Here is a 15,021-nt window from a genome sequence, read left to right on the forward strand (position 1 = left end):
ATTACAAATAATTTAAATTTAATTTATAATCATGATGCAGAATGATAATATTATTACTGTTAATTTTAAAATTTATTTTAATAATTTCTTACGTAAATATAATAATTAATAATTAACAAAGATTATAATTTTAGTCACAACTATATTAAATTATGTATTGTATTTTTACCAAATATAACAAAAAGTAAATTACAATACAACAGTATATGATTAATAAAACATATAATAATGGTTCATAAAAAAAAAAAATGCTTACTACTCGTAGGTAAGTATTGTAAGTACTACAAAAAAACTGTATAATATTTATAGTAAAAATAAAATAGTACAACTAAAATAATACTAGTTTATATAAAATAATAAAAACAAATAAAATAATACAACCTATTTTATTTTATAAAACTTATTGAGTGGTAAATATCAATTTATGACAGTTTAATAATAGTTTAATATATTACAATAAAACATTTTACCAAAATGTTCCTCTTTATTAATCTTTTTATTTTTATTCCATTTAAACTTTATTAAAGAACCAAAAACGCCATCATCAAAAGTGTTGCAGTTACTATTTGATTTTGATAGGTATTTAATATAATTGTTCAATAAAATTTTTTAAATAATAGTTTTTGAATTGGTATCCTATTCGGGTTATTTGCTCTATAACGTTGTGTATGCGTGCAAATAACCATTTCAAATGGTCTTTAGAAAGCTTATGTAGGTTAAAATATATTTTAAACTAGATATTTCTTAAAAAATTATACATTCGGCCGAAGAAAAAAGATAGGCAAATAGGTACCGCTCTGCTGTACGCCTATACCGTAACTTGTAAACATCGAGTAGATCACCGTAATAGATGTGTTATATTTTAATTCAGTTGTATACGAAAAACGATTTTAAACAAAGACAGTCTATCGACTGTCAGCCTATTATACCACTAAGTATATACATTTCATGATGTGTTTTTTCTTATATTTCTAAAAAAATAATTTTACTATTAGTATTGCGGCAAGTTAAATTATTTTTGCCGAAAACATTACATTTATTAAATAATTAATATTTAATTATTTTAATAGTATACACAGGGGCGCCGGAACAATGGAGACAATTGCCCTCACAAAGTAAATACTGTAGGGGCAGAGCCCCCACGACTTCATGGCCTATTTATATGTACATTTAGCCCACAGTACCTAAACAGTATTCTATAGTTTTGTTCAGCAAGTAATGTATTATATCTGTAAGTAATTTAAAATACTGAATATCGCATTAATTGGCAGAAAAATACATAATATGAACTTTAATAATTATTTATTATTTCTCATTCCAGAAAAATAAATTTTGTTTTGCCTACAATTTTTATACCTATATGATTTGAATTTGTTTAATAAATATTTGTAAGAAAAAAATGTAATTAAACCTATGTACACATTTCTTCGACATAGGTGCTGTAAAAATTGGGGAGGAAGTGGAAATGAAGCACCAAAAAAAATAAACACCTCTATTTTTGCTCCTATTCCCTCTAGAAAGAAGCTTAAAATATTTTGCCCCTACAGCAAAAAAATCGTTCCGGCGCCCCTGAGTATATATTTATATATTTAAAATTTTCATGGTGTTTTTATTGTACAAAACAAATTTTATCAACAATACATTTTTAAAAAAATTGAAATTTTAATTACCTATTTATAATACGAGTATAACAAATATAAATTGATTGAGAAACAAAATATAATTTTAAATTAAATTTTCTTTTTATAGAATCAACAATTAATAACATAGGTACATTATAACCGCAGAAGAAAAAATGTGTAAGTTTACGCAGTATAATTTAATAAAATATCATTATTTTTGTCTACTTTAGGTACCAAACTGTTTAGTTGCCAATTTTTAATTAATTCTCCAACGGGGCTATGATATAATATTGGCAAATGACCAGTAGATTCCAATACTCTAGTATTTTGTTCGCGGTATTTGTTTTCTTCGGTCACTTTTACAAGACACTTATCGTCTAATATCTTATTTCGCCCAAATGGTAATACTAAAGGATATATGTGTTCAATGGCAAGTTTCACTATTGCTTCACTCGGAGCTGTGGACAAAATATAATTCAACGAATAAATGTTACGATATGATATGATAACAAACCTTTTTTTTTTCTTATTTTTTTGATAATTTTCTTACCATTTACAGTTATGCTACCAGTAGAGTATATTTTTAATGTAGCTTTAAATTCTTTAATTCTGTAAGTGACGCCGGGGTGTAATTCAGGTTCATACCTTTTAATAAAATACTTAAGTTTAAAAAAAAAAACCATAAAGAAGTTTTTATCAGACATTGCAACCACTTACTGAATAAAAACTCATTGGTTTTTTTTTTTTTTGAAAATTACTATTCTTTTTCAGTTGAAAAAAATATATTCAAAATAAAATAAAAATATAATTACAATAAAAAAAGTTTAGTAATTATAGTTCATATTTAAATATGAATGTAATAATATTATGATTTGGATTTATAATATATGCATTTAAAATTCAAAATAATATGCAGTATGCATATCAGATATTTAATGCCAATATTTTTATCTGTACATTCAACAAAAATAAAATAAATATTTATCAACATATTCTCATTGGTGGAATTTTATTTGAGTGTTCAGAAAGAAATGCTTTGGCTTTTCCTAAAATGTTTATTATGTTATATTATCCATTAGATATATAAAACTAAATTTAAAATAAATTATTATGCAAAAGTAACAACATTTAGTAATAAATCTAAATCAGTAAATATTAGTAAGCCAATAATCTTTAGTTCAATATTTTATTAACTATATTTTTTTCTGCTTAAGTGAATTATTAGCTTTTTATAAATTTATAAGTTATACTCAGCTCATAAATATAAATATTTTATCTAATGTAATTTTAAACATACCTATATAATTATTAATTACGAACTATCAAAATTGTTAAACTATAGAATATAGTTCTAATGACTTAATATCGCTAATTATTATTATTATTATTTTTGATAATTACATTTTCATAATTTTAAATAATAGAACAAACAAGAAACAAGAGATTTAAAATTAATAATAAAATGAACAATATTTTTTTAATGTTATGCCTACACTATTACCGATACAAAATATGTTTGACTTGTCTTGAGACCACAAGTCACAACTGTTCATTTTATATCCATATTATAGTCCAATACTCCAGTAATGACATATTAACATAATTATTAGATTAGGTTAAATTATTTATATTAACAAAGTATAGATATATATTAATATACGCCTATCATAACAAGCAATTAAAATTGTATTTTAAAAACACATAATACGATGTTTTTTAGTTGAAACTCTCTTAAATCTAAATTTTTATGATTTTTTATTGATTAGTATTCCGATCAAATTTTTCGATCGCAAATAACTATGTTTAATTAGAAATTAGAAATTGTACTAAAAATACAAAAACAAAAAATATTTTTAAATTCAAATCTATGTGTTTTTATCTTTAGTTATGGGTCCTGATATTTGTAATTGTTGTTATAAATTGTAACGTACAGGTTAGTTAAATATTACACCAATAATTACCAAAAAAATTAAATGGATTTATTTTATTTTCTGTAATTTAAAAATGACACAACAATGGAACTTAACCATGATGTTTATATGTTTCAGAAGATGAAATTTATTTGCGCATAACACATTTGACACTACACAAATACAATAATGAAGACAATTAAGTTGTGAAGATAATATTTGTCTATCATAATTTAATTTAATTTAATTGATAATTTTATAAAATTGAACTTAATAACAATATTAGTAAATAAATAATAATAAACAGTTATTAGAGTTAACTATATATTATAAATTCACAAAGTTATATTTTTAATGATTAAAAAAAAAATTGTTTAACTTTTGAATACACTTATTATATATTAGGTATATTATCTTTATACATACGTACAAAATAAAAAAAATGTATTTTTATTTAATCATACTAACTAAATATTAATATATATCTATGATATTAACTATGTCGACGATTTTTGTGAAATATAATGGACGACCGTATGTTATCTGCCATCAGTATAATAGCAATTGTGGATCAATAGTTAATAAAATAAATATTAAGTAACTACAAGTTAAGTTATTAGATTTAAGTTATTTTTTATTAATTTCTTATTTACTGGCGGTTATTCTACTCGTATCAATTCCTTTATTTTCAGTAGACTGAGTGCTGAGTACCTAGTACTATTACAAAATTAATTTCTTTCATTAACGCTAATTATTAATATGTCAGTATGTCATATAAAACAATGAAGACAATTATTTTATTTTATTTTCAAATTACCATTTATATTACTATTCACTTATATGTCCAATAAATTATGTAATATGGTAATAGAATTTATAATACACCTAAAATAGTATATGAACCATTTAAAATATCCAAATTAGGTACTATTTTTTTTTTTATATATATGTGTGTATATAAATAATATTGAATCTATAATATTTACAACGAGTTACATTATAATTTATATTTAGTAGGTATACTGAATGATTTTTAAGTAAGTACTTACTGAGAATTTGATTTGTATTTTTCGGAAAATTGTATAATTCTGATATAAAATGGAAAGCTACATGTGCCGAGAACATTGATAATTTTGAAACCACTAAATTTTGCTTCAGCATATCCCAATCTTTGAATAATCCTAGCAATACGTTTTGAAGCTATTTTCGAATCATATTCAGATGCTGAACCTATACAAACTATTTTCCCACTCGACCATATATTTGCTGTAGTACTTGGCTTACGTAACTTCATTATAAGTTTCTAATATAATAATAATAAAAAAAAAAACATAATATTAACGTATTTAAATTCAGAAGTACTAAAATAAAAGAAATTATGAATAATATAATATTACCGCTTTTTCACGTTTATACTCCACATTATGACCATGCAATGCTAAATGCCTGAGATTTAAATGTAATTTCACATTAAAACTAGCTGATACGTTATTTATATTGATCCATAGTTGATCGTCGACATTTAAACAATCTTGTATAGGTTTTAAAGGCTTTTCTTCTTGACCACGAAGATTATTATTAAAATAAATCATGTTTGCATTTAGATTTAATGGAGATACATTTAAATTATTTTTGTTTTTTAGTTTAATAACAGGTGTCATATTGATCTGCAAAACAATAAATATATATATATATATATATATATTAATAATTCTGTTGTTGAACTTAAAGTATAACAAAATATAAATACTGTTAATTAAATGTTTTACTCTAAATTGTAAGTAGGTATTAATGTATTTAAGAACAATTGTAAATTTTTAACTTTCTTACACTGCAGTATCTAAAGATTGTTCTAAAAGAGATATTATTGAATAACTATTGCTAAAAATATAACTCTAGTAAGGCCTAAGGAAGTATAGCGATTAGAGTCAACAATATTTATTTCTTCGTGGATTTAATTATCCATAATTAATTAATAATCTGGCTCTTAGGTTTAATAAACTATTAGCCTCTCCTAAAACATAAACTTTGTTAAGCTAATTTACGCCAGAATTCATTCCAGTCCAGAGGAGCGTATATGGAGATGGCACCTGGGCCATATCCCAAAATTTAACTTCAGGTTCGATTAAAATATATTTTATAATTATTATAACCCCCCCGATCCCTTAAAAATATAATTGATCCATGATGAAAATAATTTTTATGTGCGCCACTAGCCTACATAATATAATATGTACTACATTTTCTGGTTTTTATACAACAGAATCAAAACATCAAACACCAAACTCAAATTAGCTCTTGAAAAAAATGTGCATTTGAAAATTGGGACTTAAATATTTTAATATACTTTATCACCTAATAAATGTATCCATACAAACAAAATATTCTGTTAATAAGTATAACTTATTTTAATGTATATTTAAAAATGAAGTACTCGTTAAATTTAAAATTAATTTATTATTAACAACGTAAACATTCTTCTCATTTAAATGCATTCTTATCAGAAAGGTATTTAATATATTTGTAAACATCGAATTCTTAAATGTTGTATTAAATAGGTGTGTTAATTTCAAAGAGATATTGTATTTCATGACTATAAAATAGTTATTTTAAATTATCGTAATCATATCTTAAGTTTGGTTTTGAAAAAAAATAATAGAAATATTGAATTCATGATATTCTCTGTAATTATTTTTATATTCTAAATACTACAACACTATTTCTCATGAAAAGTATTTTTTTTTTTAAGGCAAAACCAATAGTTATTGCAATTTGTTTTCTAAACATCTAAGTGCTTGATATTAAATTTTAGGATATTAAAAACAATTGTAGAGCAAAAGGATGTCACTTAAGTTATAAAAAGTGATCAAGGACAATCGCGAATTTATTTTAATTATTTTTACTAGGGCTCAGTTTTTATAGCAAACGCTTTTTAGTAGGGAGTATGATAGAAAGGTATCTCATCTTGTATTAGATAAATCCGTTTTGAATCATTCAAATTACAATGAAGATCCTCAAAAAAAAAAAATGTCACCTATTTCTAAAATTGTTTTAACTTAATCTACTTATGTGTTATTACCAGAAATGAAAAAGTAACAACTAATAAGTAAAATCATCGAAATATAATTAATGACTGACAAAACGATTATTTCATTATTATTATGTGATATTCAGTCGTAAAAAATAAAAATAACATTCATAATACCTAGCACATGATATCAAACATTAATGCAATTAAACAATATAGTTAAAATTATTTAATTTATATGAAATATGCAGATATGCTTCTATAACATTATTTGAAGAAGAAATATGATTTTAAACGCATAATGCTATTATAATATACTATTAACACCTAACCTGAATTTTAATGAACTCAATCTACTTCAATATATTATACTAGTTGCTAATAAAAATCATTTATAATCTTGAATGGTACATTATTTTAATCTTTTTTATTTTTGCAGTATCTTTTTTTTATTTCTCAGCTCAAATTCAATAAATACTTTTTGAAGGACCTATTATAAGCACTTATTTCAAGATTTTCTTTGCTACGAAATCAATGTCCTATTTAATAATTATGACAGTTAACAATAATTGTTATGTATATTATGGCCGCAAGACACAAAAAAGTAATTTTTAAATTTTTATTAAGCATAAATGATTGACATTTTAGGTGTAATTAAAATGGAAAATAAAAAAAAAAACTTTTTACTTTTAAACACTACAAGAGAGTAGAGACGTAAACAACAAAACCACGACAGCGTCAGCGTGACACAACCGATACGACAAAACTGATATATAATTTTAAAAGAGTAGTAAGTACCTAATACCTAGTTGGTATGGATGCATATAGCATATTTAGATGTTTAGTACGAAATTTAGCTGCAGTTATATCAGATAAGAATTTATTATTAATACCTACATTCTACGAACAACATAAAGTTTATTTATTAATACAGATAGGTAAACGTTTCCACGTTTTTCTAAGTCAAAATGTACTGTGTAATCAGTAATCACGATACCTGTTCTACGTTAGAACAGTGTACCTACCTATAATACACTATTGTACCATCGATCTTTGTAGATTTAGAGATGAATGTTTTTGCACGTGTACCTAGTAGTTTTAAATGAAATCGAGGCACGGCAGAGAGTTCTACTATATGTAATGTTTAAATTAAATTACGAATGTAACAATTTATTATAAAACGACAAGTATAAAAATGTCGCAAAAGCCATACATCACAACGTTAAACGCGCTAAAACTAAATAGCGTATTAATTGTTAATGACATAAAATATCTTACGATGATCATATAATGTCTTATCTATATCACTAAATATTTTGGAAATCCAAGCCCTAGACTTGCGGGTACATAACACCTTTGGTTATTTTATTTATATAATATAATCGATGATGATACCCGCGTACCTATATATCATTATTATACCCAAATACAATTTTCTCGAAACGACGCTGAAGACGTAAAAAATAGACAAACACGACTTACACGCTATATAATTATTTTAAGATCGTAATTTATAATTTATATACGCACGCGAAAAAAGGCAACGAAATATTACAATGTTATGTGTGTGTGTGTGTGTATGTATAATAACATATTATATTTGAGTCAGTAGGTATAGAGTTAAGTTAGTGCGATAAAAAATAAATTTATATATATACATGTATACATACGCTACGTATCTGGACAACACGGCGGGGTACTGTGCAAACGGCGTATCGGCGTATATACTACGATATTATTGTGTGTATATCGATCTCGCAATAATATGATATTATTATTTTACAATGTTCTATGCGACTGACGGCGCGATGAAACGCGTGCGGCGACGCGATTGCGAAGTGACCGATTGTGCGTTTTATGAAAAACAAACGAGAAAATAAGACGGGGGGGCGTACGGTATTATATATATATATATATTACATTGACTGCGATAATATAATAATATCGTTATGCGGATAGCTATTAAACGGGAGTGATCGTGTATGCTCAAAAATAATAGTAAGTACTGTACGACATACGGTCGTAGTAGATAGTGTAGACCGGGGAGACCGCGACGGATAAATAAAATGAAATAAAAAAAAGGCCGTAGGAAAGAGGGTACGGGGAAAACAAAATTAAATAACAAAACGTCGAGACAAATCGCAATGATACAATGCCGCTGGGACTGCGATGTGTATTATAATAACTTACAGCGGCGCACTGCCCGCTAGCAACGGAACGATACGACATTATATTATATTATATTATTATTATTATAATATGCTATAAACGAATTACGGCGACGAGCGTGCATAGAGGAGGATGCGACCAAACTCTCCGTGTCTGACTGCAGGACGGTGTCGCGCCTTCGACGTTACGCGCGCAGTCATCGGAAATGCGTAGGTATACCATCATCGTATACCTAATATCATAATAATAATATTATTACGCGGTCCATGTGTGTATGTGTGTGTGTATGTGTTTGCTAAAAATTAATAAAAATTATGTATATTATAACACAAACGTTCACCGCCATTGTACATATCCGTTGTGTTATTATTATTATTTTTATTATTGTATTCAAGGCCGCAACTGAAAACAAATTTCGGGGAGGGGGTAATATTTTTTTTAAATATAGATACCGGAAATCTCGTAATTTTTACGATAAAAATGTAAAAACCACCTTTTCATTCTTGTTAAATAAAAAACATAAATCGTCAATCTATAATAGTACATTTACAATACAATTAATAATTTATACAAGTACACAATATACAACTGTTTTACTGCTCTATCTTTTTAAAGACCAAATTTATTTAGGATATCGTCCACAATTTAATACGTCTATGACTCTATGAACACATATTAATGCTAGGCCATTTAAGCGGTTTTCTCCAATAGTGTTTCGCAAAAATGTTTTCACCAGTTTCAACGTTGAAAAGTTCTATGACTCTGTGAGGCGTTGCAGATAAAACTGGTAATGTAGTTAACACACATTTTTATTTAAGCAACAACTTACTAATATCGTTTTGTTAACATCAATTTCCATTGTACCGCTATCGCTTGTAAGTACCCATTATTTTGTTTTGTTTTTGATTTCAAATTTTTAATTTTCACAATACCAGGGTTTGCTGATTAGATGATAAATCTATATCTATTTGTGTTTGCACGGTGGGGACATTATTATAATCTAAAATAAATAAAATTAAATTAAGTGGTCTATAGTATACTATACTATAAATATAATATAATATACTATAATATTATTTATTGGTAAACATAATACATTTTTTGTAACAAAACCATTTTATGTATAACAATAATCAGCACATTTGTAACACACATTTTGACTTTCATATGTCGTATTAGGTTTCAGTAACTCATTTTCACGAGTTTTCGTTAACAAAATCAGCAGTAAAATGAACGTTAGAAAAAGTTCTACTATACAGCTGTATAGTACTATAACTGTTCTAATCTTCTTAAATAATTTAGATTTTCCGTGTTCGTTTTTAGTATCTATAGGTTTAAATAATCGTTAATATATCTGTGACAATCATCTATTATTCTCTTTTTAGCTCTTCTGCAATGCTCATTATATCAACTATTTTTACTATTTTTAGAACCCTGACACTTTGTTTGGCTGCCTTTGTTGCCTTATGTTTTCCAGTCTGTGTCTATGTTCTTTATACTTTCGATTTCGATGGGTTTAAAAATTTTAGTATTTCTTATTAATAGTTAACTTCTTTTTTTAGTGCTTTCGATAGTTTCTTTTTTAAACATGTCCAAATAACAATATATTTATTCTCATTAATATTAACTCCAGAACGAGATCAAAGTTCTAATGGCACAATTAAAAACATAAACATTATTTGATCAGCTGTTGAAGAATCTTCATTAAGTTTTCATTTAGGTATACTATATGACCACTACTGCCATCATAACCCTTTTATATAAAATATCTACTTATATCAAACTTGTATTAACTTTACATACTTTTAGTATTATTTAAAAGTTGTGTGATCTAAAAAATGTTGTAGTGGTCTTTGAAAACTTGATTCTCTAATATCCGTGTTATTAGGATAGCAATTTTTTTCGCCATTATATAATAGTAATAATAAAATTATATATAATTTCATACAATGGATATAAAATACTAAAATTCTTTTTTTTCGGAACCTAGCCAAATACTTATATATTTATTGTTATTTAATAAGCTCATTATTAATAATAAATGGCCATAGGCGGATAGGCCTACCGGGAAACCGGGCATTTCCCGGTGGGCCCCCCCCCTTCGTACTTCGGTAATGGGGCCCTTTTTAGACTTTTTTTTCACGTGGAGGCTCATTTTTTAAATTTCCCGATTAGCCAAAAATGACCTATACGCCCATGTAAATACCAGAACTTTATCTGCTGTATATAAATAATTAAATAGTTAGATAATTATAACACATTTTTATCTATTTTTTTTTAGCTCTATTTGGAGATACTTGAATTTCCTAAAATAATTGAAAAGTAATTTTTTGGCCTAGACAAAAACAGTTTTATTTTTTGCAGTGCGTAGAATTTCTGAATTATTTTCTGGTCATACTGGAATTTGATACTAACATTTTAATCTTTTGTTTCTGTTTTCTTTTAGAACACGATATAAATGGAATAATTGCAGTAATGGTCGACCAAAAACTGATGAAGTAAATTTTTAGAAAGTCATTCGAATCTATTTTTTTTAAATATTATAATTTTTATTTATTTTAAATCATTTTCTTGAAGCCTTAATTTTCTATACCTACTAAAAAAATAATAATTGTAAAAAAAAAATAATGTTTCATGATTAAATTTAAAACAATATAATTAGTAATTACAAAATAAAGTTAAAAACATAATTTTTATCGTTTTTGTGAGAAAATTAAATATTATAAAAATTTATGAAAGTTTCAAAAAAATTAATTAAATAATAAATGTTTCATTCTGAGAGCTCTATAAGATCACAATATTAATCAATTAATTAGTAAATCTATATTTAGCTTCAGAATATTGTAAAGATAAATTATTGATAAAAAAAACTTCAATTTTTCAAAATAACACTTTTGGCCGCTTAATATTGACTTACAAAAATACAAACATAGACACATCATGTTACTGCCTGTACAGATCAAAACTAAATTACCTTATACTTAGTTGCTTATGCTTCATACATATTTTGAAGCAGTTGATGTTGCGTGTTTGTAATTTGTATCACCAACTGATGCAAGTACCTTGTTCAGAACTCATAGTTCGCATTTTTAAATACCTCTACAGGTATGCGTTTCATTTTTGTTCTGAAAAGTATTCAATTTCCCGATTAATCATAACTGGAAAATTACTACGGTCTATACTCTATAATAAAATGTTATATTAATGCTCACTCATTTGTAAATACGTTGTAAACAAAATTATAATAATTATTATTATTATACTTATACATATTAAATTATTTTACATACATTAAAATTATAATATTTTTCCAATATTAAAAAAAATTCTTAACTATTTTGTTAAATCTTTTAAAAAAAAAATAATGATAACTTTAAAAAAATTAATGCTATGGAAAGTCTGTGTTTAGAATCAGCCATTCGTGATCCAAGAGAAACAAGCGAGAAACTAAAAAATATTTTACCCATAATACTCATGATATATGTATCTATAAGTATAATACTTTAAATACTTAAGTAACTATCGTTTAACTTAAACTATCAATATACAATGTGTTATTAATAAAATATTTACAAAATATTATTTAATTTTTTTTAATTATTGATTATGATAAAATCTGATCAAATATAAATACATTTAAACAACTCCATAATACATAGGTATAACAAAATAAAACAAAAAACTTGTTAAATATTAGTACTAACAGTTAATAATATTACTTTAACATAGTATTAACGATTATTATTGTGCAAGTGAAAATTTAAATTGAATCTAACATTTCAATATGGGTCATATTATACCACCGCACCGTAGCCAGATGCCCTCCTTGGTTTCACAATTCCCCTTATATAATATAAATATATAATACTCCACTTGACACTGATTAGTGGTAAGTACCTTTATTAGTCGTTGAAAAAATAATATTAATACATAATAATATAGATAGTGCCATTGAGGCTTCGGCAGTCTATGCCAGTGATTGTCAATTGGGATTCCACGGTCAATACAATCAACGATACAGTGCCTAATGGAAAATATAAAATTGAAAGTATTGTTTTTTACAAAGTAATTTTCTTCAAAAGTATAGTTCGTACTGGACCTAAAAAAAAATCTAAAAAATATCCAAATAGATTTATTCTTTACATATTATATTGTTAGTTATTAAATAGACGAAATCACGTATGCTAATGATGAAAATGTATTTTTTATTAATAAAAATATTAATTATATTTTTAATTCAATAACATTATTTATTATTATGAATTTTACTATACACAATGAAATTTTCAAAATATATTAATTAATTTTAAAATATTTTCTATTTATACTAAACCTCTATATTCATTATTCATACAGTTTTAGGGTATTTACAGTAAGCCGTAAGCCTGTAAGGTACTATAATGTATTATTAGCTCAAAAGTTAACAACAATGATATAATATGGTATATCAATAATAATTAAGTACTAATAATATAATAAATACCTAAAATATTTTCAGAAAAGTTAAATCATTTTATCATAACACTAAAAATAAAATAAATGTCTATATATGAGGTATCGTGGAGTTTAATAATTAATGCTAACAGACCATCTCCGCTAAAATTGTTTTTTGTACATATTATAATAATTATAATGCTGTATTATTGAATTACAATTTAAAACACCAACAACAGTGACCTACTCGAAATCTAATGTCCAGCAGAGCGATATCCAATTGCCTACCTTTTTAAAACTTTATCATGTATTCATGTACCTATACAAAATGATCATACAAACATTACAATCATTCAATACTTTAATGGTAAAAATCTCAAATATCGATGGTTATTCATTTTTGAATTACAACAAAATATCGGAAAATGTTTAATGAAAAATAGATATTTTACAGATAAATATGCATTGTCATAAAAATTCAAATCGTCATAAAAATTAATTTGAAATTCCAGAAATTTTTTCAACAAGTTTAACATTTTTTAAAGAACTTTATATTACATTTTCAGTTCTAAAATATAAAAAGAACATTTTTTATGAATTCCTATAATAATTTGAAGATTTTCAATATTACACAAATTTTATTAAAATTTAAAATTTAAAAATTTATAAAAAAAAATTTGTGACTAAATATTCGATAATTTTAATAAGTAAAGCACAATTTATGAAGAACCTTAAATAAAATTGTCAAACATTTTTACCCAGCGAATAATTTTTCATCAGAATTTATAAAAAAAAATTAGAAATTGTACATTGTACATGAAATATTTAGAAATAGCTTCAAAATATTTAAAAATTAATTAGGTATACTATGATTAACAAAGGCTGAAATAAATATTTGGTCAAATGTTATTTATTTACAATAATTAGTTTTTGAGTTACGCCTAATCGTGAAAATCTATTTTATTAAAAGCTGGTTTTGCATAAACATTTTTGTTTTACATTAATTTTTAGTTAGTGTTTGCCAATTATATAGAAAAAATAATGGGAATTTTTATTTTTAACCTCTTCGAAGTACGAACTATATCCAATTTTCTATCCAAAAATCACCCTCAAAATTGAAAATCTAAGTATTTATCCAACAAATTATCGTTTATACATACACAAAAAAACCACACATCATCGTAAAATGTATACATTCATCACACTTCTTATCTTCAATAAGAAACTAAAACATAACATGAAACATTCAGTATTATAACATTAGTATTTAGTAAAATAGGTTGATGGCTACCTGGTAAAGGAGAAGAGCGTCTTCGCTCAGAAGTCAAGATCGTTTTCGTATATCTATACCATTGAATTCTAATTTAACACAAAAATGTGTTACAATACTACAAGCATCTAAAAGTTTATTTTCTGGATCAAATTAAATAATATTTGTTGAATTAAGATTTGGTACTATTTAATTGTAGTTGAGTTAAACGCTGGAATTGTTAACTGCTTATACTGAAATAATTGTTAAACTATAATCGAAAAATATAAAAAAAAAATTGAATCGTCGTACATCAATATTATAATTCTATTGTAATTTATAGGTATTTGTATAGACACTGTATAGCGATAAGGCACTTTTATTTTTAAATAATCGATCCTAACACAATTATATATATATAACTGTGAATTTACAATTATAAAAGGACAAACAGGTTTTTGAAATTATTTTTTATGTACCTTTTAAATTGAATTATGATATTATAATGGCTAATGGCTAATGGCATTACAGTCATCATATTTCGGGATATTTATTTTTGAGTTCCCGGATGTATATAGTGTACCGAACAGTTAATTGAAATAACTAATA

General features: G+C 25.1%; 1 protein-coding gene across 1 annotated transcript; it reads right to left on the bottom strand.

The window, feature by feature from the left end:
- Positions 1-1,787: 1,787 nt before the first annotated feature.
- LOC113559893 (TATA box-binding protein-like protein 1) lies at positions 1,788-8,439 on the bottom strand. The gene is made up of 5 exons (XM_026965676.1): positions 8,231-8,439; positions 4,930-5,199; positions 4,582-4,835; positions 2,173-2,267; positions 1,788-2,080 (listed from the first exon to the last, which is right to left on the bottom strand). The coding sequence occupies exons 2-5, from the start codon at positions 5,191-5,193 to the stop codon at positions 1,806-1,808; spliced, it is 888 nt and encodes a 295-aa protein (XP_026821477.1). The 5' UTR covers positions 5,194-5,199; positions 8,231-8,439; the 3' UTR covers positions 1,788-1,805.
- Between the last annotated feature and the right edge of the window lie 6,582 nt (positions 8,440-15,021).

The sequence above is a fragment of the Rhopalosiphum maidis genome, chromosome 3, assembly GCF_003676215.2.
Source record: "Rhopalosiphum maidis isolate BTI-1 chromosome 3, ASM367621v3, whole genome shotgun sequence".
Lineage (NCBI taxonomy): Eukaryota > Metazoa > Arthropoda > Insecta > Hemiptera > Aphididae > Rhopalosiphum > Rhopalosiphum maidis.

Bases quoted from the DNA above. Each gene is read 5' to 3' on its own strand.
- LOC113559893 (XM_026965676.1), bottom strand. From the start codon at position 5,193: ATGACACCTGTTATTAAACTAAAAAACAAAAATAATTTAAATGTATCT. The intron at 2,268-4,581 runs GTAAGTACTTAC...TTTTATTAAAAG, and splicing joins AAATACAAATCAAATTCTCA to GTATGAACCTGAATTACACC. The intron at 2,081-2,172 runs GTAAGAAAATTA...TTTTGTCCACAG, and splicing joins TGGTAGCATAACTGTAAATG to CTCCGAGTGAAGCAATAGTG.